At 42.1% G+C, this 25,015-nt stretch overlaps 1 protein-coding gene across 4 annotated transcripts; it reads right to left on the bottom strand.

The window, feature by feature from the left end:
* Nucleotides 1-441: 441 nt before the first annotated feature.
* On the bottom strand, nucleotides 442-17,033 carry herc4 (HECT and RLD domain containing E3 ubiquitin protein ligase 4). Of its 4 annotated transcripts, none has more exons than XM_057341369.1 (24): nucleotides 16,875-17,033; nucleotides 15,513-15,758; nucleotides 12,721-12,880; nucleotides 11,394-11,470; nucleotides 11,085-11,306; nucleotides 10,920-11,011; nucleotides 10,532-10,662; nucleotides 10,168-10,328; nucleotides 9,994-10,082; nucleotides 9,492-9,616; nucleotides 9,341-9,400; nucleotides 9,142-9,253; nucleotides 8,744-8,933; nucleotides 7,532-7,704; nucleotides 7,309-7,428; nucleotides 7,135-7,233; nucleotides 6,890-7,063; nucleotides 6,595-6,738; nucleotides 6,339-6,505; nucleotides 2,277-2,343; nucleotides 2,095-2,177; nucleotides 1,801-1,984; nucleotides 1,013-1,115; nucleotides 442-850 (listed from the first exon to the last, which is right to left on the bottom strand). In XM_057341369.1, exons 2-24 carry the CDS (start codon nucleotides 15,736-15,738, stop codon nucleotides 642-644), a joined length of 3,168 nt encoding a protein of 1,055 aa, XP_057197352.1. In that variant the 5' UTR covers nucleotides 15,739-15,758; nucleotides 16,875-17,033; the 3' UTR covers nucleotides 442-641. The 4 variants fall into 4 exon arrangements, with proteins under 4 accessions (XP_057197352.1, XP_057197353.1, XP_057197355.1 ...); XM_057341370.1 differs by having other exon boundaries at nucleotides 6,890-7,048; XM_057341372.1 differs by lacking the exon at nucleotides 16,875-17,033 and having other exon boundaries at nucleotides 12,721-12,875; nucleotides 15,513-15,619.
* Between the last annotated feature and the right edge of the window lie 7,982 nt (nucleotides 17,034-25,015).

Genomic DNA, 25,015 nt, shown 5'->3' with positions numbered 1-25,015 from the left:
CACAGCTTTATATACACACACACACACACACACACACGTACAGGTGAATGGAAGCAGACGGGTGTGTGTGATGAGAAGACTAACCGCAGTTTTGATCAGATGGGATGCTATCAGTAGCGTTTTATTATTGATGTTTATTATCATGCTGAAACAGATGAGCACACATTTGATTTTCATCAGACACGTGTCTGGACTTTAAATCAGATTTTGTTTCTTACTCAAATTAGGAAATTATACAAAAAGAAATACGGAGTTTGGCTTTTCTTAATTAAGGCATCAAACACCAAAGATCCTGAAGAAGATACATCATTATTTCATAACAAAATAATGTGCAGAAAACCAACTGTTCCACAAAAAAGCTGATGACAACATCAAAACGTGAGAATACTGGACCAGTATCAGTATATCTTACTGGTTTTGCAAAAGAAACTTCAAGACAGCTCAAGAATTCTTGAAGTTTATTTGAAGAACATCGAAAACTTTGGATCCGTGACATTTTTAATGCTACTTTAACCAAAGAAAACAAGTGTAAACACGGGTTAGTTTCTTATATCAAGTCATTTATCCCTCGAGTAAATAAGCAAAGACAGTTTTTAGATGTGACAGGGATGTGATGAATGTCAGTGATTGCGATACCTCTGTCAGACCAGATTAAAGCCCTGGTTGTGTTCAATAGCCTGCAGCAGTTTCTCTCTCAGTGTCTCTTTGCTAGTGTACTTGGGAAGGTCCAACAGGTTGAAGCACGTGTGCGCTACAGGGAAATACTGCCCGCCGCCGCCCGTGGGCTGAATGACCAGCGCTAAACTCTTCATACCCAGGATGGGAATTCGGTCGCTGCCCGTCAGGAACACTGAACACAAGAGATGAGGACACTCGTAAATCAGCAGCCTCACAGACTAATGGCTGACTAATGGTCAATGAGTTTGGGTCTGGTCATCACATAAACTGAGCTCACGTTCAGTACTGAAGAGATGTCCTTTAAAACACATACAAATAAAGCTGATTTACATACATAGAAACTTCTTCTTGTCCTCTAAAGGCAGCTCATGAAACACATCCCAGAATATCTTGATGGTGGGGTGGTCCGCCCAGTACTCCCCCTTATACTCAGTGCTCTGAAAACCAATAGAGTCACACTGTCAGACATCACCTAACACATCTACACACACACACACACACACACACACACACACATTCATACAACAGATGTCCAACACTGGAAAACACATCAAGTTGATTTATTCATAACTGTTTGATTGATTTATTCTCAGCTTTTGTGATTTTCTGTGCATTTGTTTGTATATTCAAATAAAACTCCTCTTTCCTGATACACTGTTTTTTGCTTTTTTGTCAAATAATTCTGTAGAATAAATACCTGAACCACGTTTTGTCTATTTTGTCTCATACACATCACATGTTGATAGTTAAAGGGGAACTGGGAACTCCGACCAAAAATGAAAATTCTGCCATTAATTACTCACCGTCAAGTAGTTTAACATCCCTAGGACCTCCGTTTTTTCCCCAGGACGCAATTAAGGTCGTTTTGGAAGTTTTGGAAGCATTCTGACTCCTCCATAGATTGCAATGCAACCAAACACATGAGCCACATGACAGTGCATCCGGTGTCAGCATCACTGGATGCATGTGTGTTCTGACATAGAGCCTGTGGTCAGAACGCACATGCGTCGGATGCAATGTCGTGTGGCTCTCGGGAACGCGCGCTGGTAACTAACACTCAAATCAGGAAGTTTTTGGGTGCTGAAACAATGCACAGACAGCAGATGGACTCTTCTGGTTTACCTTCTCTAACTCTTTCCAGTCATAGTTTGTGTTTCCTATGACCATGGCCTGCAGTTCACTGGGCTGAAAAAGCTCCAGAACTTTCCCTCCACACACTTTATGAAATCCAGCGTAGAACGCCGTGAACTGAGGAGCCACAGAAGTGTTGAAAATATAATCCACGTAAGCAGAGACAAACTCCTGCCTGTGAAACACATGAATGCAGTCAGACAGCTGTGTGTGTGTGTGTGTGTGTGTGTGTGTGTGTGTGTGTGTGTGTGTGTGTGTGTGCGTGTGCGTGTGAGATCATAGCACCTGTTGGACATGTTCACACTGATGTCCATCCCATTGGGTATCAGCTCTAATACTTCTGTAGCACCAAAGTTGTCCTCTGTGACCTAGAAAGATGAAACGCAGCATGTGCTTGTATACAGAGATGAGAGAGAGACACTGTGTGTTCTTCATGAATAACTTTTGAACTGTGAAATGGTTCTTACTGTGAAATTCAGACAGAAAATTTCTTCTAAATCCTCTTCTGTATAATCCAGCAGCTGCTGAAGACTCCTGAAGATGACAAGAGCTTAAACATTTGTCACAACAGCTCATGTCACACACACACGCACACATTACACACACGCGCATTACACACATGCACGGATTACACACACACATTACACACACACACGCACGCATTACACACACACACATTACACACGCATTACACACACACACGGATTATACACACACGCACACATTACACACGCATTACACACACACACGCTACACACACGGATTATACACACACATTACACACACACACGCATTACACACACACACGCACGGATTACACACACGCTACACACACACACGCACACATGTTTTATGGGGACATTTTGTCCCCATACCGTAGGGTTTACCCTTCCCACACGCATCACACGCTACACACACGGATTATACACACACGCACACATTACACACACACACGCACACGCACACATTACACACACACACGCTACACACACGGATTATACACACACGCACACATTACACACACACACACGCACGGATTACACACACACACGCACGGATTACACACACACACACACACACGCTACACACACGGATTATACACACATGCACGCATTACACACACACACACGCACGGATTATACACATGCATTACACACACACGCACACATTACACACACGCACGGATTATACACACACACACACACACACGCATTACACACACATGCACACATTACACACACAAACACGCGCATGCATTACACACACGCAATACACACACACATACACATTACAAACACACATTACACAAACACACACACACACACTGGCATTACACACATGCACGCATTACACACACGCAGGCATTACACACACACGCACGCACGCATTACACACACACACGCACGCACGCACACACGCATTACACACACAGATTAAACACACGCATTATACACACGCGCATTGCATGCACGCACGCACGCATTACACACACACGCATTACACACACACATTACACACACGCATACACACACGCATTACACGCGCATTACACACACACATTACACGCGCATTACACACACATTACACGCGCATTACACGCGCATTACACACACATTACACACACATTACACACACGCACACATTACACACACACGGATTATACAGACGCATTACACACACACACGCACACACACACACACGCACGCACGCACACATTACACACACACACACACGCACGCATTACACACACACACGCACGCATTACACACACACACGCACGCATTACACACATGCACACATTACACACACACACACACACACACACACACACACACACACACACACACGCAGGCATTACACACGCACGCATTACACACGCACGCATTACACACACACGCACGCACACTTTACACACATACACACACACGCAGGCATTACACACACACACACACACATTACACGCATTACACACACGTACACATTACACACATGCACGGATTACACACACACACACACGCATTACACACACGCACACACGCATTACACACACACACGCTACACACACGGATTATACACACACATTACACACACGCATTACACACATACACACACACGCAGGCATTACACACACACAACACACACACGCACGCACACTTTACACACATACACACACACGCAGGCTTTACACACACACGCACACATTACACACACACACACACACACATGCATTACACACACGTACACATTACACACATGCACGGATTACACACACACACATTACACACGCACGCACGCATTACACACACACGCACACACACATTACACACACACACACGCTACACACACGGATTATACACACACATTACACACACGCACGCATTACACACATACACACACATGCAGGCATTACACACACACACGCACGCACACTTTACACACATACACACACACACGCAGGCTTTACACACACACGCACACATTACACACACACACACACACACATGCATTACACACATGTACACATTACACACGCACGCACGCATTACACACACACGCATTACACACACGCACACACACACACACACATTACACACACACACACTACACACACATTACACACACGCATTACACACACGCACGCATTACACACACGCGGATTATACACACACGCACACATTACACAAACATTACACACACGCACGGATTACACACACGCTACACACACGCACGGATTATACGCACACATTACACACACGCACGGATTATACACACGCATTACACACACACGCACGGATTACACACACGCACACATTACACACACGCATTACACACACACACGCATAGGGTTGGGAATCGAAAATCAATTCCAATTTGGAATCGAAAGGCTAGGAATCGGATCGGAATCGAAAGGAATAGGAATCGGATACTTGAGATTAAAATTTGAATTCCTCTTATCAATTCCTGTGTGCATATTTTCAGAAAAGTACATGCGTTGCATGATCTGCTGATATCTCAATAAAAGCCCTTATGAAAATTATCAATATTTTTTACTATAGTAAGCATAGTTTAGCTATAGAATTTGCATTAAAGCACAGGAATCACAAATTAACCATAGTTGCATTATAGTAACTGCAGTTTAACCATGATGTAGTTCAACTATGATAATACAAATTGTAATAAATCAGAAAAGGTGTGTTTCTATGTGTAAATATACACAAAACGGTGCTCATAAATATATATATATATTTTGCAAACAAGTCAATAAGCAGGCTAAATGACCATACAGGTTGATATCTAAATGTTTTACTTCAACTGTGGAATCGAAACTGGGAATCGATAAGAATCGAAATCGATAAGCAGAATCAGAATTGGAATCGGAATCGATAAAATTGAAACGATTCCCAACCCTACACACACACACACACACACACACACACACACGCACGCACACACACACAGCAGCAACACAGCAGCACACACAGCAGCAGCATGCACACCACACGCACGCACACACACACACACACACACACACACACACACACACACACACACACACACACACACACACACACACACACACACACACACACACACACACACACACGCACACAACACACACAGCACACACACACACACACACACACACACACAACACACACGCACACACACGCACAACACGCACGCACACACACGCACGAACACACGCACCACACACAACCGCACACACACGCACACACGCACACACACACGCACACAACACACACCACACACACACAACACACGCACGCACGCACAGCACACACACACACGCACACACACAGCACACACACACGCACACACACGCACACACACGCACACACACACCACACACACACGCACCAACACACACACAGCACAACACGCACACACACACACACACACACACAACACACAGCACACACATACACACGCACACACACACAACACGCACACACAACACACAACACACACACACACACGCGCACACACCACACACACACACACACACACACCGCACACACGCACACACACACGCACACACACACACACACACGCACACACACACGCACGCACGCACAGCACCACCACCACGCACACACACACACACACACACACACACACAAGGCTTTGGTTGACTATCCCCGTGGGGACAGTCCATAGGCGTAATGTTTTTATACTGTACAAACTGTATATTCTATCCCCTATCCCTAATCCCTAACCCTATCCCTAAACCTAAAGATCATAGAACACTTTTTGCATTTTTAGATTTGTAAAAAATATTGTTCTGTACAATTTATAAGCTTTTGTGCCCATGAGGACCTCAATTTTGGTCCCCACGGTGACACGAGTCCCCATGTGTTGGTGTGTATTCAGGTTTAGGTCCCCACCGGGATATACAAACATGAACACACACACACACACACACACATTACACACACGCATGTTTAATAATAAAAGCATCTATCCAGCAAATGTCAGTGAATATTAAGAATATCAATGCACACACACACCTTCCCACGTCAGGCATGAGCTCCTTCAGGTCCTCTAGCGTTGGACTTTTCTTCAGCAGTTTCTTATAGAGCGCTAGAGGAAAGTTCAGTTCCACTATAGTCAGATTATAGATGGCCAGACCACAGATCACACCGACCAGATGAAACAGATCGATGTCTTCAAACGTCTGAGTTCAAAGAGAACGGCTGTGAGTTAAGCTTCACATTTACAGCTCACATGCCACATCATCACCATCATCATCAACAAGTGAAAGACCTTATGAGCGAACCAGATGAGTCTAGAGTCCTCGTAGTATCTGAACATGCCGTATTTTGGGTCCAAGAGCTCTTTCATCATGAGCAGAAAGAATTCTTTCCTCACACCGCCGGCATCTACAGCCTCTTCACCCACAAAAATCACCTGCACCGTCAAACACACTAGATGACGACTACTGTCAGATTCAATTCTCACTTCTCACTGCTTTCAAGAAAAGATTGACATCTCCTGTCATTCATCAGCGATCATATGAACCCTTAAACTAGCGTTAGAAATCAGCCGCGGTCATTCCTACCTTGAGAGGTTTCTTGTAATCCACGTTTCTGGACTTCCTCAGCACCTCCATGGTGTCTCCGACCACATTCTCTCGCCGCACGATGAGAATGAGACAGGGGTTGACCGACTCCACCCCTCCGCCCGACAGAAAGTGAGAGGTGAAGTTCTGCCTCTGCGCCTGATCAACGGCCATCTGACAGCACACGTGATGGGAGTTTACTACGGTAAAACCTCATCTCACACGAGCCACACACAGAGTCTCACCTGCATCTGGATCACAGCGTCTGTCTGGAGCAGCGTGGTCTTGGCGGGAGCGTCAAAAACAAAGGGGTATTTGCACAGGGTGACCTGAGAGTCCACGACCTGTCAGAAACACACCACACGGTCATCTTCTGCTGGTGTTGATCTGGTGTGTTTGAGTGCATGAGCACAACTCACTCCGGAGAACGTATGCTGCTGAATCCAGCTGACGTAATCGTTCCTGATGTCAATCAACTCATCCAGCTCGTGAATATAAAACTTGTCGTACTGGATGATTTGGCCAGCGTGCTCGTTGACCTGTGACCAGACAAATATTACTTCGGCCGCACACGAAAACAAAGCATGTCTTGAATCAAAGCACGCCGTGTTGATGTGGTGTGACCCGGGAGTGGTCGCTCACCGAGTGCAGGATCTCCAGCAGTTTGAGGGACGTGTGCAGAAAGCAGGTGAAGATTCTCTGTTCACTGTGAGAGATGCCCAGCTTCTGCATGCGTAACAGATACACCGCCACCTCCTTATAGAGCTCCACCAGCCTCTGGAAGACCACCTGCTCCAACCTGGACCACCAGTTACCTGCACAGCAAACACACAACATTTCATTCAAACACAGTGATGTGAAGATCAACGTTGAAGCGCACCTACCTATCCTCTAGATTCATGTTTGTCTTTTGATTCTGGAGCGGGACGTTTCTGAGCTAAACTTGCCGAATTCCTTTGAACTTCAGAAGGTCTTTAAAGAGTACATAACTAGGGATTTTTAAGGTCCTACTTTGGTTTATGGAGTGTCCAACAACAAGTTTATGTGCATAGAAGGTGTAAAAACACGATTATTTCGTAATAAACAGCAGTTATTATTGTCACCTCACTTCTTGACTGACTCTCAAATGATTCGTTCGGCGATTCATCGGTCTAATCCCCTCCTTTCCGCTAGCCATAGTCTGCTGTGATTGGTCAGATGGTCTAGTCTGCTGTGATTGGTCAACCGCTCACGAGGCTCACGAGCTACAGTGTTTGGGGGAGAAGAGTGAAGTTTTTGCGGGCAGTCCTAGCAAAACGTAGGCGGGGACTACATGTAGCGCCATACATCCGACGACTCGTTTGCGTGATTCAGAGTCGACTCCCTTTTTTCCAGGCCGATAACTTTGTTATTCATTCACCTTTGGATTTACAACTTGGCAGACTGCTTACTTTCACACACTGCACGAAACGTCATTTACGTGATCTCATGTTGTGTACTCTTTAAAGAGGTCTGAGAACACACTTTCTAAAGGCTCATGTTCAGTTGGCCAGATTTGTGTCTGTTCATGTGTTCTCCACGTGTCACGTGTGAATGTTGTTAGTTCGGTGTCATTCTAGCTGTTAAGTACACTACATCTCAGTGCAATATCTTATACTCCGTTACTTTACACTGTATGGTTCTAAACATGATCAGTACACAATTGTAGTATACAGTACTTACTAGGCACACCTGCAAATAACTAAACTGTACCTTTTTACAGTATTTACTGTATATTTTTATCTACAGTACATACTATAGAGCTCCTGTAACCAGAACACAGTCCTTGTGTGCACACTTGGTGAAGAAATGCTTTTCTGATGTGATGCGATGTACCGAGCACTCGGAGCGGAGCGTCTTTCAGACTGATGACACACTTGGCAAAGGGAACGGTCAGTGTTGTGTAGTTGCTGGGGTTGTTCAGGAGAGGACATTCGGGCAGCGTGAGGTAAAGTCTCAAAGCTTCCACGTCTGGTGGCGAACCGCTCAACCTGGGCAGGAGGTTCTTCTCTAAACTAGCAGCAATCTGCCTCAGAAAACACCAAACACTGTTAGCACTTCCCCGTTCAAATCCCGCCATCCTCACCCGCTTACATGTTCTGTGAAACACAGGAGGATCTGAGATTTTGTGTCTAGGATCTCGTGTCGTGACTCACAGAAAAAAGCGGGCGAGTAAATGAGCGAACGTTGATGTGTAAAAATGATGTTAGAGAGCAGACGAGAAAGAGACTCACGATCTGTGAGACATGAGGGTGATGATGCTGGATGAGTCTGTGATAGAGCAGACGAGCCGTGTTCATGTCCACACCCGAGCACTTGCTGTTAGTGCTGTAATGACCTGGATTACTACACCACACCACACATTAGACCATCACATGATCAACAAGCACACGGCAGCATGGCAACATGAATGTTGAATGTGTGTGTCATCACCTCGTCGACAGAAAGCTTCCGTTGAGACAACTGGCTGAGGAGAACACCAGGTCAATCTCACTGTAACAGACATCATCACATCATCACTGGAACGTGTTAATGTGTTTGATTGATTGTGTGACGTGTAAACAGACAGTAATGATGGCAGTACTTTGTGATTTCTGCTGACAGTCTCCCGTGCGTGTTCCTCGTCCACTTCTGAATGAGACCAGAGGTGAGAGTGCAGATCTGACCGCTGGGGCTACAAACTCTCAGATCCAGCGGAGGAATGTTGTCCTGCACGCACACAAACACAAACTTCACGTCCAAATGCACGTGACAATTCTGCACGCAGACTCAAGGGGATCACTTTATACGGCACGGAAATAATGATGTGACCAAAGAAAATCACTTTGGTAGAGACTGGTTACATCGGAGTCGATAGAAACATTGTGACGTATGTGAAGGCCTGAATCTTCTTGACGTGAACGTGAGAGCTGATGGCACATTAAACACACCCATCACTGTGTGTTTCTCTGAAGTTCGGAAGAAGAACAGGAAGAACGCTTCATAATTCAATTCAATCTGCATGAAATCCTCAAGAATCAAGTCTTGTCCTCCTTATTTTCCTTCACTAATCTGTCCGACTCAAGATGAAGAGTCTAGTGAAATACCTCAAGTAAAGCGTAGTGAGCGAAGCTCTGATCTCCTCCAGCGTAGATTCTCTTCACACAGAAGCTCTCACCTGCCTCTGAAACCCCATCTACACAACACACCGATGCTCACTGCATATCAAACACGCTGGCATTGTCAAGTGCCATCATGTTGAGACGCTGCGTGTGACTCACGGCTTTCCATCGGCACAGGATCTGTGTGAGCGCGCCAGCAGCCTTTCACTGGAGCAGGACTCATTCTGTTACAGGTGGAGCGCGTCCCGAGCTGTCCGTTTCCTCCCAGACCGAAGGAGTCGATCTTTCCTGATGAAGGGATGAACGCCAAAGTGTGCTGCCTTACATGCAGGTGAAAACACAAGCCATTCATCTCTCACTTGACACACAACTCATATCTGACGTGCAGCAGAAACACACACGTGAATGTACAGCAGATGCTTTCAGCCCTGACCCGGCTCAAGCCCAGCACTACAGGAACTTCTAGACATGTAAGCGTATGATGAACGGCTGGCGGTTCTATCCGGAATTATTTGACACGTACCTTCCACAAGCTATCTGCGTCACCACATTTCCCATGAGTTCAAACACTTTCCTGGGGTTCACCTCGTGGTTTGTGCTGTTGTGTCCCAGCTGACCGTAACCTCCAGCTCCAAACGTGAACACACCTCCCTCCTACACGATAACACACGCACGCACGCACGCACGCACGCACGCACGCACGCACGCACACACACACACGCGTAATGATATCAACACACTCAACATCACTATATTTCAACTACAACATAAACATTTTAGAAAACAAAACCTATTTTGTATGTACATGTTATATATTTGACAGAATTCAAAGTTGAATCGAATCTTCTGTATGTAAAACTGTATGTAAATCCAAACATCATGTATGTGGACGGAGGTGAAGTACAGTATACCTTAGTGAGTGCTGCGGTGTGATCTTCTCCACAGCAAACATAAACCACTCGCTGAGATCTGAGAGTCTTCAGTAAAGCAGGAAAACATCGATCTGAAGAACATCTCACCGTCAACACTGACCCAACCTATAACACACAACATACCGCACAACCGCTTCCTTTTACCGTCGTTGTCATTGAGACCCAGCTGGCCGAACTTGTTTCGTCCCCAGCCGAAGACAGCGCCAGACAGAGTCAGTCCAAAGCTGTGAGCTCCTCCGGCAGATATCTGAGCGAACGGAACGCCCTGTAAAGACTGGATGACATGTGGAGTAGGGACAGAAACGCCCTGCGTCCCGAAGCCCAGCTGACCGTATTTATTCTGACCCCAGGAGAAGATCTGACCTCCTGCAGCCAGAGAAACAAACACACATCACTACAGTGAAACACTTCTGTAACATACACGGATCATGAGGTGTGGAGTGAGAAACAAACCTCTGGCTAAAGCAAGAGAATGCCAGTAACCACAGGTCAGCTGCGTAATGCTCACCTCCGATAAACTCTTGACCGATCTGAGAACACAAAAACACCGACAGTCATGAAACATCATCAAAGAAAACGTCAGGGTTCATTCTGCGATAAATCCATTCAGTTACTTTATTTCTTATGTCTTCTATATTTCATATATGTTAGTAATAGGGATGCACCGATATGTCAATTTTGGCCGATAACGATAACCGATAATTCTTGAACACTGGAAGCTGATAACCGATATATTGGCTGATATACAGTATCTAAATATTCATATAAAATTTCCTAAAACTGAAACAAAAGGCAAAAAGTGGACGAACGACAGAGAAAGTTCTGGCATGAAACTCTAGATGGCGCAGTCCTAAAGTCTGAACCAATCTGACGTCATAACTTTACTACACGGCGCAGCTGATCGGTTCCTTCCGTCTCAGCAGCCAATGAGATTGCTGCTCTACATTTAAATCTCAGCTAGTGCGGCGTGTTTCAGAAACCCTCCTCCTTCCCCAGCTCCACCTGTATAGATCTGCTACAGGGTGATCATGTAAGCATGCGGCTTCATTCATACATGTTATATGTGCAGCAGCATGTTGTGCATGTATTGGCAAGTCTCCGTACTCGCTCCGCCACAGCATCCGCAGCGTAGCAGATCTATTCCGCCAAGACCAAATGCATTTATAGTGTATGTCATGTACACTACCCTGCTAAACCCTTCGACAGTTGTCATGACAAAACTGCTTTTATATGAAAACACTGACTGCAGAAAACAAGGTGGTAAGTTAACATGAGTTCTCTTTTCTCCTGAAAATCAAGTACCAAGCCTACTTTATACTTATTAAAGATTCTTTAGCATTCAAACTTTTCTGGTAGAACGTTTATTTAATAAACAAATGATAGATGTTGTTCCAGAGCGACCCTGAAAGGTGTTCTCAACAGCCACAAGTCTCACAGGTCTCAAGACAGAAAGCATTCAGACAGCAGTCGGATTCAAACAATTTGCTTTTGCTCCTATAATTTACACATTCATAAATACTGTACCTACATCAACAGTGTTGTGCTAACAGCAGTAGTGAACGATCACGACAGACAGACAGTACTGCACTGAGCAGCGTGCAGCTGAAGAAGTTGAACCAGAGGAAATGATTTATCGGCTATAATATATCGGCCTAAATTTGATTATTGGTCGATGCGATAACATTAAAAATGACCGTTTATCGGCTGATAATAGATCGTGCATCCCTAATATATATGAATCCCTGCAGATGAAGAAGAATGGATGGAGGTGATGGTATACCTGGGTACACGGACACACTCTTCTGTATTTGCCAGTCCCAGCTGCCCATCTGAGGCCAGACCCCACGCAAACACTTGTCCTTTATCATTCAGAGCCAACGTGTGAGACTCACCACAACACACGGACACAATGTTCTGAGTGTCCAGAGCCACCACCTGCTCTACAGAGACACACACATCATCATCATCATCATCTTCACACTGCACTGGCTTCTCTTACAGCAAAACTCATCTGAATGCAGGACTTGATTTTGATGACCTTCACTGAGCCCTGTTGTCTGTTTCTGTTCTTTGACAGTAAAACAGTGTGAAAGAAACCCTTACGAGCAACATGACTCACCAGATTCTTGCTCTATATTTCAAATGTAAGAGTGTACATGACACTTCTGGGACACTGAAGAAAGTCAGTGTCACACTGACCGGACTGTGTCTCGTTCTAAGGAATATCTCACTAAATCAGATGGATCAACTTCAGCAGAAAGATCAAGATCAAATTTTTTATTAAAATCATTTTGAAATAACACAAATAGATGAAACATTCAGGGGCCCGTTTCAATAAGGAGGTTCAACCAACACCGAGTTAGACTGTGAACTCTGAGTTGATTTACACCGAGTGTCAGAACAGCTGATTTGAGTTAGTTCTATCAACTCTGGGTAGACTTACCTTGAGTTAAGCGCGTACACCACGACTAACAAGCCATGATCAATGGAGCTCCCATATTACCATTCACCATGGCAACGGCACCAAAAAAAGAGCGATTGAGAGCGAGGCACACTTTCCTCACCGCTCTGCATACAGTGGATTTACTAATGTGCTGAAAATGACTCGATAAATGTACCAATACACATATAAACCAATCAGTAAATGAATGAAACAACAGAAATAATAATAGAAATTCTTCTGTTCTCACTCCCCATCAGTGCTCCAGTGATGACTGTGAGATATCATGGTGTATAGGACACTTGTTAGGGCGTCAGACTCTCATGTCAGTTTCAGACTGATCACCGGTTGAAACCCTGCTTGGAGCAGATTTGAGTTGGAATTGCTGCACGTCTAAATGAAAAGTTTATTACATTTATCGCTTCATTTCTGCACTTTATTAAGTCATTTCTCATCGTCCATAGAAAACTAGGATGTAATACACGGCCACGATGGCTGATGTTATTGATGTAATGATGGATGATAAGGTTTGATGCATCTAATTCACTGTGAAGAACTCGGGTCCTAAATTCCTCTCCTGAAATATTAATATTAATATAATGCAGCCTCTTCACATACAGGATCCTCTATAAAAGCACATATGACTTACTGTAATACCACAATACGTACCAATCACTGCACACTACACACATTATGTGTAGTTATATGTCAATGATGTGTCATTCGTTATACTATGGTTAAACACTTGTACAGAAATGGTTACTGTGTAAATGTGTACAGGAAAATGTCTATTGTGAAGTATTGTAAGTTGTTGTTATTTGTAATCTACAATTCTGTCTCATCTGTCATAGTGCCATGTTGGTTGGAACTGTATGAATGACTATATTAATGAATGAGGTACACCACTTGCGCTTTAAAAAGGGAGGAGATGGAAAGAAACTCTGGGTTTAGCAAAGAAATCCTGCTCCCGACCAGGTTAGGTTCACAGAGTAGGGGTCATTCCGTGTCAAATCAACCCCAATCATTTTTACAGAAGCAAGACCAACATCTGGAGTGATGTTAAAAAATGATGAAATGCCACCGATGAATAGTCATTAAGTAATCAATTAATTTGTAGATTGTCAATTTTCACCTGAAATTTGGAGTCATATTAGAGGGGGTAAAAAATGAGATGAGAAATATGCCAGCATCATAATTGTCTTTTTACTCAGAGATCGGTATATTTATTAGTAAATCTGTTAATTTGAGCAATCTTGGATGCATTTCATGCCAATGGTGAAAGCTCAAAAAATGAAGAAAGGGCACTGTTTGTGCTTGTAACTCCAGAACTGTTAGAGATACCTCAATGTCCTTTTATATTCTTGTAAATGACCCACTTGTCTTTTGGGAACTACATTTTGCAAAAGCCCTAATAAGCTTCAGTCCTAGAGAAATGAGGATCTCAATGCGGCTTCATGAGAAAACTGTTCAAATGGACACATTTCCAGTCATCAAAAACTAAATGTGGGTCATTTAAAACAAATCTGTCACTTCATTCCTTTTAAAGAGGAATGTCTGATGAACAAATAATGTTGAAACTAGAAATGTCTCTTTTTTTCCTTCTATTAAAACAACGGCACTAAACATAACCATTTCAGTGTCCTTCTGGCACTGAGTTACTGTCCAAAATGATGGGGTTAAGGCACATTAACTTGCTCTGAATAGTTTATTTATAAGATTCTATATTTCTTTGAGTTATAGGGAAATTTTGCTAAAGGGATGTTGTTAATTATGGCCTGAGCACAGATGATGTGAGGAATTGCTCAGTTTGTTATAATCTTCAAAATGAATTACAAATCTGATGAACGTTTGCATACACGTCAAATGTGGTGAAACAGAAAAAAAAATAAAACTTCTGGTTGAGTTGACACAGAATGACCCTATGGTTACTGACTCGGAGTATAAGTGACCTCTCCTTTAGAAACGGGCTCGAGTTACCCCGCGTTCTCGGGTTTGACATACCTCGCATTCTGAAACGCAAAACCCAGAGTTTCCCTCATTTCAGGGTTAACACACTCTTTCTGAAACAGGCCCCTGGTCACAGTGGTTGAGCTAATCACAAATCATGGATGCGTCACGCTGTTTGACTCTACCTGGCTTCTTGCGTGCTTTGTCATGTCCCAGCTGGGCCAGATCATTACAGCCACACGTGTAGACGGTCCCGTCCTCCAGCAGAAAGACGCTGTGACGTCTGCCACATCCCACATCTCGCACGCATTTGCCCTCGAAGAACTCACATTTCCTGGGCTCCAGAACAATCTCCTCATCTATCCCACCTAAACCCAGCTGCCCGTATGACACGTTACCCCAACACAGCATGACCACGGGCCCGGACACACCTGTCAAATGAGTTTTCAAGAGATCATTTAAGAAAACAAGCTTCATGTTGTCATCACGGCAGCATAAACTGCTCAGAGGGCTAGTCTCTCACATGCTAGTCATCCCAAAACGGTTTTAGGTCAGGTACATTAAAAGGAAGATTGGTCTCATTTAAACCTGCTAGTTAGGTTCATTCTTACAGGGAGAGTTCAACCCTAAATGAGAACTCTGTCGTCATTTATTCACTCTCCTGTGGTGTCAACCCTGTATGAGTTTCTTTCTTCATCAGAACACAACAGAAGATATTTTGAAGAACGTTGATCATCAAACAACACTGAAACCCACTGACTTCCATTGTGTGAACACAAAACCACGGAGACATTTCTCAAAATATCTTCTTGTGTGTTCCACTGAAGAAAGGTGTGTTTATGCAACTGTCCGCTGATTTAACAAACAGAACAACAACTGGTAGTAATGGTTAGGGAGGGTTAAAGAATAACTAGAAGTCTGTGTGTGAAGTGGGTGAAAATGAAAGCACTAAACTTATAAACTCTAGAAAATTCCAGTTTGTGGGAGGAGTGTGGTTCACCACACACACAGAGTGAAAGACTGCTCTGTTATTAATAATCGTTTACTTTGTTTGTTTATCACATACACTGTTATACACAACCTGCAGTTATGCCTGACTTCTGACACATCCACCAAACAGCCCATAATAAACATCAGCGCACTGATATTGTGATGATTCTTGATGTGTCCACGGAAATGTCAGATCTGACACTAAACCGTTAGAATTTAGGTGACGTTTGGCGTGTCAGTCAATTCTATATACAACCACTGCTTGTGCGTGCGTGCGCGCGCGCGCGTTATAATTTCATGACTTATTTTTAAATATGTTGATACTTACACAATAATATGTATTCAATTGTGGTCAAATGTTCACATTTAATCAGAAGAAAACACACTGGCTGACTGACGCCCGAGTGCCGAGTACACAACACACAGAACACACAGAAACTGTGCACACACACACACACACACACACACACACACACACACACACACACACACACACACACACACACACACGTCGGACAGCTCTGCGTGTGTGTGTGATAAATGTCTTTACTTCTTACCTGTTGATAAGTGTCCGTCTCTCACGTGTTAATATTGTCAGCGGCAGTAATGCCGATGTCTTCTGTAATGTCACGATAACTCAGAAGAGCGCCAGCTGCTGCACACGCGCTTAAATACACACACGGAAACTGCTGTAATATTCTAGAGGTTTTCCTCCTGACCGGATATGACGCCACGGGTGGATTTCCTGCAGCACAAGTGCGGCGAAAATCTACCGGTAATGGAATCTGTGAAATATCTTGGTATTCATATATCCAAAAATAGACAGTCATGTGATCATTTGAATTTTATCTCTAAAATGAAGAAAACTAAAACTATTTTGAATAATTGGCTACAAAGAGATCTTTGTATTTTTGGAAGAGTTTTATTGAGGGTCTCTCCAGATTTGTTTACCCTGCTCTCTCTCTGTTTGTGGGTGCTGATGTTTCCAAGGAAATCAATCAAATCTTCTTTGACTTTATCTGGAAGAATAAAACTCAGAAATTGAAAAAGGATATTATGTCTGGCAGAAGGGTTGATGGCGGTTTAGAAATGTTACATTTTTTAGACATCAATAACACTTTCAAACTTAAATGGTAAAAAAATTGCCAAAATAAAGAACACTCATTATGGTTCTTTATTCCACAGTGCATTTTTAAAAAGGTTGAGGCTTATCTTTTCTATTACGTTGTAATTTTTTGCCTGGGAAATTACCAGTTAAATTATCAAATTTTCACCAGCAAGTGTTATTGGCTTGGAAGATTTGTTTTCAACATAATTTCTCCCCTCACAAAGTGCTGTTATGGAATAACTGTCTTATCACCTCTAGGAATAAGTCTTTGTTTTTTCCCAATTGGTTTGACAAAAACAAACTTTGTTATGGACTTATTTGATGGAAATGGAGAAATCTTATCTTATGAAGACTTTATACTTTCAACTTTCCTGTTCCCTTTAAAGAATTTCAGAATGTTGTGAAAGCCATTCCAAATGGATTAATACAACAAATGAATACAGATAATTTGCAAGTAATGAACGGTTATTTCCTGAATTGTCCATAGATGGCATTAATCTTTTTTCCCCTTCAGGTAATAATACAAAAATTAGACTAATTTTTCAATCCAAACATAAAATCTCTCCTAGAGGAAAACCATTTTGGAATGCTCAGATCCCAGATATTGATTGGAAACTGGCTTGGTTGGTTCCATATAAATTCTGTCAATAAAAAAGTTAAAGAAGTTCACTTTAAAATTCTACACAAAATTTACCCTTGCAATTTATTTTTATCTAAATTTATGGATATTGGTAATAAATGTTCTTTCTGTAATATGCAGGAGGAAAATTTGGCGCATTTATTTTATAACTGTCATGTACTCTTAAATTTTGGTCTGATGTTAGCTCCTTTTTATTTGCCCATAAAAAATGTTTATATGTTATCTCTTAAAGATATTATATATTCATACACTAATGATTGTAAAATGTTTGATTATGTGGTGAACTTCTATATTTTACATGGCAAATATTATATTCATAGACAAAAGTTTGTAAAATCTGCACTTAGCTGCAATTTATCTTGTTCAAATTTATGGAGACGTTTTTTTCAGTTTAATATCCCGCCTGTTTTTATCATAGTGTTTTTATGTATGCTCTTTTCGTTCTTTTCTTTTTTTGTATTTAGAATTTGTCCTTAGGAAGGAGAAGAAATACATGTTTTTTTCTTGTTTCTTTTCCTCTTTGTATGGTCCTTTGTTGGATCTGTATAATATTGTTATTTTCAAGATCTCCAATAAAAAATAAATTTAAAAAAAGTGCGGCGAAAATCAAAGTGTCAGTACACGATCCGGGATGCAGGCACGATCCGTCCGCGCATGCGCATAATGATAATTCTGTTTTGCGACGATTTACGACACTGCACGATCTGTTCCACGCTTGCGCACCTTTATAAATAAAGTAAAGATGCTCAAAAAGTGTACTTAAGTACAATACTCAAGTAAATGTACTTCACTACTGTCCACCTCTGGTCTCATGTCACTTCTGTCTGCAAACTATGCGTTCTTTCAAGTCATTTCCATTGTCAGTTTGAAATAATCTGTAACGTTTCCGCAGACTTGTTTGTAGTTCTTTATTCATGTAAGTGCAGATAGTCTAGGCAGAAATACATATTAGGCCTTGTCCCAAATGACGCACTCCGGTCTTGTGGACCTCCTCTGAGTCCACACTTGGTGACGTCAGGAAGTGCAGACCTATAGGGTCTTTATATAAATAAAGTTGAGTTAATAGGGCACTAGGCACGAGTCCACAAGGGTACATGGGAGCGCATTTTGGGACAGACTTGAGGTCATCACACCGGAAAGAGCAAGTGGTGCTTTCTAATCACTCTTGCAGTACTTTGTTGTCATTCGCTGATCAGTCTGCGCAGCGCCTCGTGAAGTCGACCACACTTCAGAATCAGAAGAATCAGAAGAGCTTATTGCCAAGTGTGCTTGCACACACAAGGAATTTTCTTTGGTGTTGGAAGCTTCTAGTACAGACATTCAACACAATGACAATACAATATAATAAGATTTACAGTCTAAAAGATTCTAAAATATGCATATATAAAATAAAGACTATTTTACAGAAAATGGGGGATAATAACATATATACATATATACACTTATTGTCCCATTGTAGTTATTTGGGACTGGAACTGCCGGTTTTTATTGTTCAGTATTTCATATGTTGATATACCACCCGAGCATTATACAATAGATACTTATGTTTGTAATGCATTAATTTGTCATGACGTAAATGCAACTGCTTATATATATGTATTTATTTGTATACACTATTCTTCTGTAATATGCATATATGTTGTTATTTAATATTTCTCTATAATACAGAATCTGTGTTGTTCAGCTTTACAGAGCCCAGAGACAACTAGATATAAATCTACAAAACATGGCTTATTACCTTAAGTAAGAAAATGCACTGCATTAAAAGTTTTTATTCTTGAATAGCTGGCTTAATAGAAAATAAATAAGCAATAATATGAACAAGTAACTTATTAATAGTTTGATTTTGAATTTTATCAAAACATACATTCAAAAATGTATCCATCATGTTTACGTATATGTCTGACATCCACGACACTCCTCCCATCCGTTCTGTGATTGGGCGCTCGCAAGGATTCCTGGGTAGGGGACTTCAGTGGAGTCTCACTCAGTGCGGGCTTCGCCGAAGACCGCATCGAGGGCACAAAGGAGGCGCTCGCGAGCAGACTTCTGAGCGCTAAAAAGACAAATGGGACACTCTACAGACTCGTAGACTTGGCGAGAACGCGCAATTTAAGTCCACGAGACCGCAAGTGCGCCATTTGGGACAGGACCTTCGTGTACTAGGGAAACCGTGACGTTTTCTACTACGTAATTACGCGCATGCGCAGAACGGATCGTGTACTGACGCATAAAAAACATTTAGCTTTCAGTGTGTTCTCAAACAGCTCCATTATCAGCAATGCACGTTTTCAAAATAAAGTCCCAGAAAGTTCTCTTGCACACAACGTTACATTCAGAGCACGAGAAACTATTGCAATGCTTGAAGATTTAATTATTTATATATTTTAGGGCAATGACTCCTATCTTGTAAATAACATACAGTGGATTTATGGTACATTACCAGTGAGTGTGTGCGTTCTTAGGGCATTTAACCCTTGACCTTTTCACTGCTGTCAAAGTAATCATAGTTTAGTCTAACACTTGTTCAACTTAAAAAGATTTATTTGCCAACTCTTCTCATAGCAAGAGCAAGTTCAGCCATTTTAGCCAGACTACAGAGGATGGTTTGGTCTGCCGAGAAGACCATTGGTGCTCCCCTGCCCACCCTCCAAGAACTGTATACATCCAGAGTGAGGAAAATCCCCCTGGACCTCTCACATCCAAGCCATCATCTCTTCACAACGCTGCCGTCTGGTCGGCGCTACAGACTGTGGGAATATTTTTTAGATAAAAGTATGATTTAAATATCGATATAATCAATGGGTGTTTTCTTTCATTTGTTTCATTGAGCTGTGTGTTTTTGTCATGTGCTTTCTGTTTCACTCGGTGGAGGGTTCCTGGGCAAACAAAGAAAGCGGAGAAGGTTGGGGGTTGGAGTCGTAAATGATCTAGATAAACACACACACATATAAAGAGTCACAAAGAAAAATAAATGTTATGAATCAATCCACTGTATATGTTCTAAGTATAATCATGAGTTGTGATGTGTTTTAATGAATCATAGGATTAAGAAACAACGCTACATAATTAAAAGCATTAGATGGTTGAGTGTTTTCTTTTTACTAAAGGAATGTGAAGAATGTTGGTGTGTTGTCCGGCCACAATAAACTGTTTTTAGGAGACCACTCCTTGGGGGAGGGAGAACATTCCTAAGGACTAGAGACCGACCACAGGATGTATGTTTTGAGAAGGTTTTATTTTTCAGGAACTACGCAGATAAACGTGGCGTATGGTGATTGGTGGAAAGGGAGCAAAAAGCAGAGGAGGAGTCAGAAGATAGGGGAAGAGTGACATTAGCCTCTCAAGGTCTGATGTGGCCCAGAACACATAGGGTCTCTTGGATAACTGTATCTTTATTTCAAAATAAAGGTTTCTCAGTCCGTGGTTTAAAATGATCTATTTCCTGTGACACCTTCCTTCCTTCATCAAATGATGGCTCTTTTTCCCTTCCTCCCTCTGTCTCTCTGCCTGCTAGTGGTCTGCTTTTTCTTAATTATTTATGTCTTATCCACAAACTTTTCTATCTCCTTAATTTTCCTATTTAACTCTGCCCTCTAATAACGTTTGCTTCTTTATTATGCTACCTACGTCTTGGTACATGGCCCCATCTGTCTTTCATCTCTTAACTCCAGAAACTTTTACAACTCCTGTGAGTTAGGGAAATTTGACCTTAGAGGTCACATAAGGAGGGGGTTCTGCACACACACCCTCCATTTGTCTCTCTCTCTGCCTTTTGGAGCCATTACTTTTTATTACAACAAACCTTAGCTTTTTTAATAGTTATTGCTTTTATTATTATTTTCTATATCTCCTTTTCATCACAATCACTTTATAGTTTATTCTCTTATTTTCTCAGCTCTTAGCCTTCTCTAATTGTAATTTCAACAGTTGTGTTTTGACTTTTTCTAATTCTTCTTCTTCTTTGCTGACCCTCTCTACAGCTCTATCAGTGTGGTGCACTAAATGTCTTTCCCATACTTCATTAGTTGCAACTGGAATGTCTGGGTTATTCTCCATGGATTGTTTAACTCCATTTGGAGCTCCTGTCATGACTGCTGTTCTGAATATGTCTCTTGTTACCGGATTAATTAGACTATTTTCTTCAACCATTTGTTCCCATTCAGCAGCACAACGAAAATAATAGGCTGCTCCAGTCTCACCTGGTTTGATACGGAATTTAATGTTTTGGTACACAGTTGGTGGTACAGGATATAAGCGTCTTAATGCTCCGCCAACATCAGTGCTTACCCTGACGAATAGAGTCTCATTTGGTTCTCGTACAATGCCAGCTTCCACTTCTAAACCCTGCATTTGTGAGGCTGTCAGTATTTGTCCTAACAGGCATCTCAAGTCACCCAAAGCCAAACAAGTTCCATGACATAGGGTGGTTAATTTACTTAGCCATCTGCTGCCCCCAGAGGTAATAGGTGGTAGTTTACTCACTATTGCTGTCATATCACTATGTGACCATGGTTGGTACTGCAAATTCCCACCTGGTCTCTGCATCAATGGTGCCTGTATCTGAGGTGCCATTATTTGATTACCTGGACCATATAAAACAAGCTCTTTTTCCCATGGACCCTGCTTGCTTCTCAATCTAGTTGCTATAGGTCCATCTACAATCATATCTCCTGTAATTTGCACCTTAAGTGATTCTTCCTGTTTGTTAAGACAACGGGGTGTTGATGTATGTTTTGGTTTTGGTGTGCGTAATGGTTCCTTACTCTTATCCTCTTCCTCTCTGTCATCTTCATCTTCCCCTCCCTCATCAGTTGAGTCCGCTCCCTCACTATTCTGTGTGTTCTCCACTTCTTTTATGACTGCTTTGGCTTTATGTAATGTGTCATCCACATCCTTCTTTACTGCCTTAACCAGGTGGTCAAATCTCTGTTCCAAAGCCTGTATCTGGTTGGTAACTCCTGTTAAGTCTACATCTACTTCTCCACTGTTTATCTCTACCACCATCTGCTGGTGAGACGGCTCATATGACGGAGGATGGCTTAATGAAGGATATATTGAAGGTATGTGTTTCTGAAGGGGAGGAGCTGTTGGGTTAGCCTGAATGCTTCCGGTTTTTTCTTTCTGTCTGTCTTTAGCTGCTGAGCTATTCACTTCCTCAATTCTTTCTCTACTCTGTGGTTTCTGTGAGCTGAGTGCTGTGGTTGTCAGTGCAACTCTAGTCCACATCCTTAATGTCTTTTTTAGATTTTCTTCCTCGCTATTATGTTTCCCTGTATTATACCACTTAACCTTGTCTTTCTCTTCAACATGTCTACGTAACTTATTATGGGCTTTCTTTTCCATCTCTCTAACTTTTGGCGCAAGAGGAGTCACAATTTTTTTCTCTCTGCCCCACCTTTGATCATCACACAACGCTATCCAACATTTATCAATCTCTTTCTGTCTTTTCTTTCCGTCTTCTGGCTCAGTCTGTGCTAAAAGCATATTTGTAACATTTTGCCACTGCACCGTTACTGGCGGACATCCGTATTTATCACATTCTTTCTGAAATTCAGCCATTTTACACACAATTGTACTGTTCACAATCTTTTACAGCCTTATGTATTCCAATTTATAGTATAAGGTGGTCTTTGTGACCAGTTTTCCGAATTAATTCACTTAATTACCGACGCAACGTCTCAGTTTCTCAACGAGTCTCTGTGACGCAACGTCTTTTCTTCAATCGCCTTTATCAGTCTTCACATTCAACTCTTGACATTTAACACACAACAAACAATTTTGGAATATTCCTTTACGAGTTCGCCGACTCGTGGGACTCTAACCCGACAGAATTTACGATATCTTTCAATCGAGGGCCTCAAACCCGACAGAATTTACGATTCATTTAAATCGAGGGCCTCAAAACCCGCAGAATTTACGATTTATTAAAAATCGAGGGCCTCAAACCCGGTAGAATTTACGATTTATTAAAAATCGAGGGCCTCAAACCCGTAGAATTTACGATTTATTAAAAATCGAGGGCCTCAAACCCGGTAGAATTTACGATTTATTAAAAATCGAGGGCCTCAAACCCGTAGAATTTACGATTTATTAAAAATCGAGGGCCTCAAACCCGGTAGAATTTACGATTTATTAAAAATCGAGGGCCTCAAACCCGTAGAATTTACGATTTATTAAAAATCGAGGGCCTCAAACCCGTAGAATTTACGATTTATTAAAAATCGAGGGCCTCAAACCCGGTAGAATTTACGATTTATTAAAAATCGAGGGCCTCAAACCCGTAGAATTTACGATTTATTAAAAATCGAGGGCCTCAAACCCGTAGAATTTACGATTTATTAAAAATCGAGGGCCTCAAACCCGTAGAATTTACGATTTATTAAAAATCGAGGGCCTCAAACCCGTAGAATTTACGATTTATTAAAAATCGAGGGCCTCAAACCCGGACGCAACGTCTCACAATTTCCTTATGTGACGCAACGTCTTACAGTAATGTCTTTTTAAATCTGATTTCTCAAAACTTCTTTTTTATAATTTACTTGTACTTACTCGGAATGTTCATCAAATTCAACACAGCAATTTAGGTATATTCAATAGCAGAATTTTGAATAAACAGGCTTCTGCTTACCTTTTATTTTTAGGTCGACCTGTGTGTTGAATCTGAATTCGTTCCGAACGAAATTGGCAGAAAATGCCTTCGTCTCTCATCAAATCACGTCTCGTCAAATCACGTCTCGGGGTCACCATTTGTTGGACTTTAAAGGCAGTCCTGCATGTTCAAAAATTTGCAAGAGACGTTTCTCCAAAATTAAGCAGAAGTTTTATTATCAGATGTAAAAAGGAGTAACAAAGCTTTGGGTTGCCAGTAAATCACCACGCTCTCCACCACAAGCCAACAACCAAAATATTCAAATACACCCATATTTATAAAGTATGTGACGTCGCTC

The sequence above is a fragment of the Triplophysa rosa genome, linkage group LG9 (genome assembly GCF_024868665.1).
Source record: "Triplophysa rosa linkage group LG9, Trosa_1v2, whole genome shotgun sequence".
Taxonomy (NCBI): domain Eukaryota; kingdom Metazoa; phylum Chordata; class Actinopteri; order Cypriniformes; family Nemacheilidae; genus Triplophysa; species Triplophysa rosa.
Note: the sequence above shows the minus strand (reverse complement) of the source record. Positions and strands in the feature narration are given on the sequence as shown.

Coding starts and splice junctions, on each gene's coding strand:
- herc4 (XM_057341369.1), bottom strand. CDS start 15,738: ATGCTGTGTTGGGGTAACGTGTCATACGGGCAGCTGGGTTTAGGTGGG. Junction 10,329..10,531: donor ACGCAGATAGCTTGTGGAAG/GTACGTGTCAAA, acceptor CCTGCATGTAAG/GCAGCACACTTTGGCGTTCA. Junction 7,429..7,531: donor TGCTGGAGATCCTGCACTCG/GTGAGCGACCAC, acceptor GTCTGGTCACAG/GTCAACGAGCACGCTGGCCA.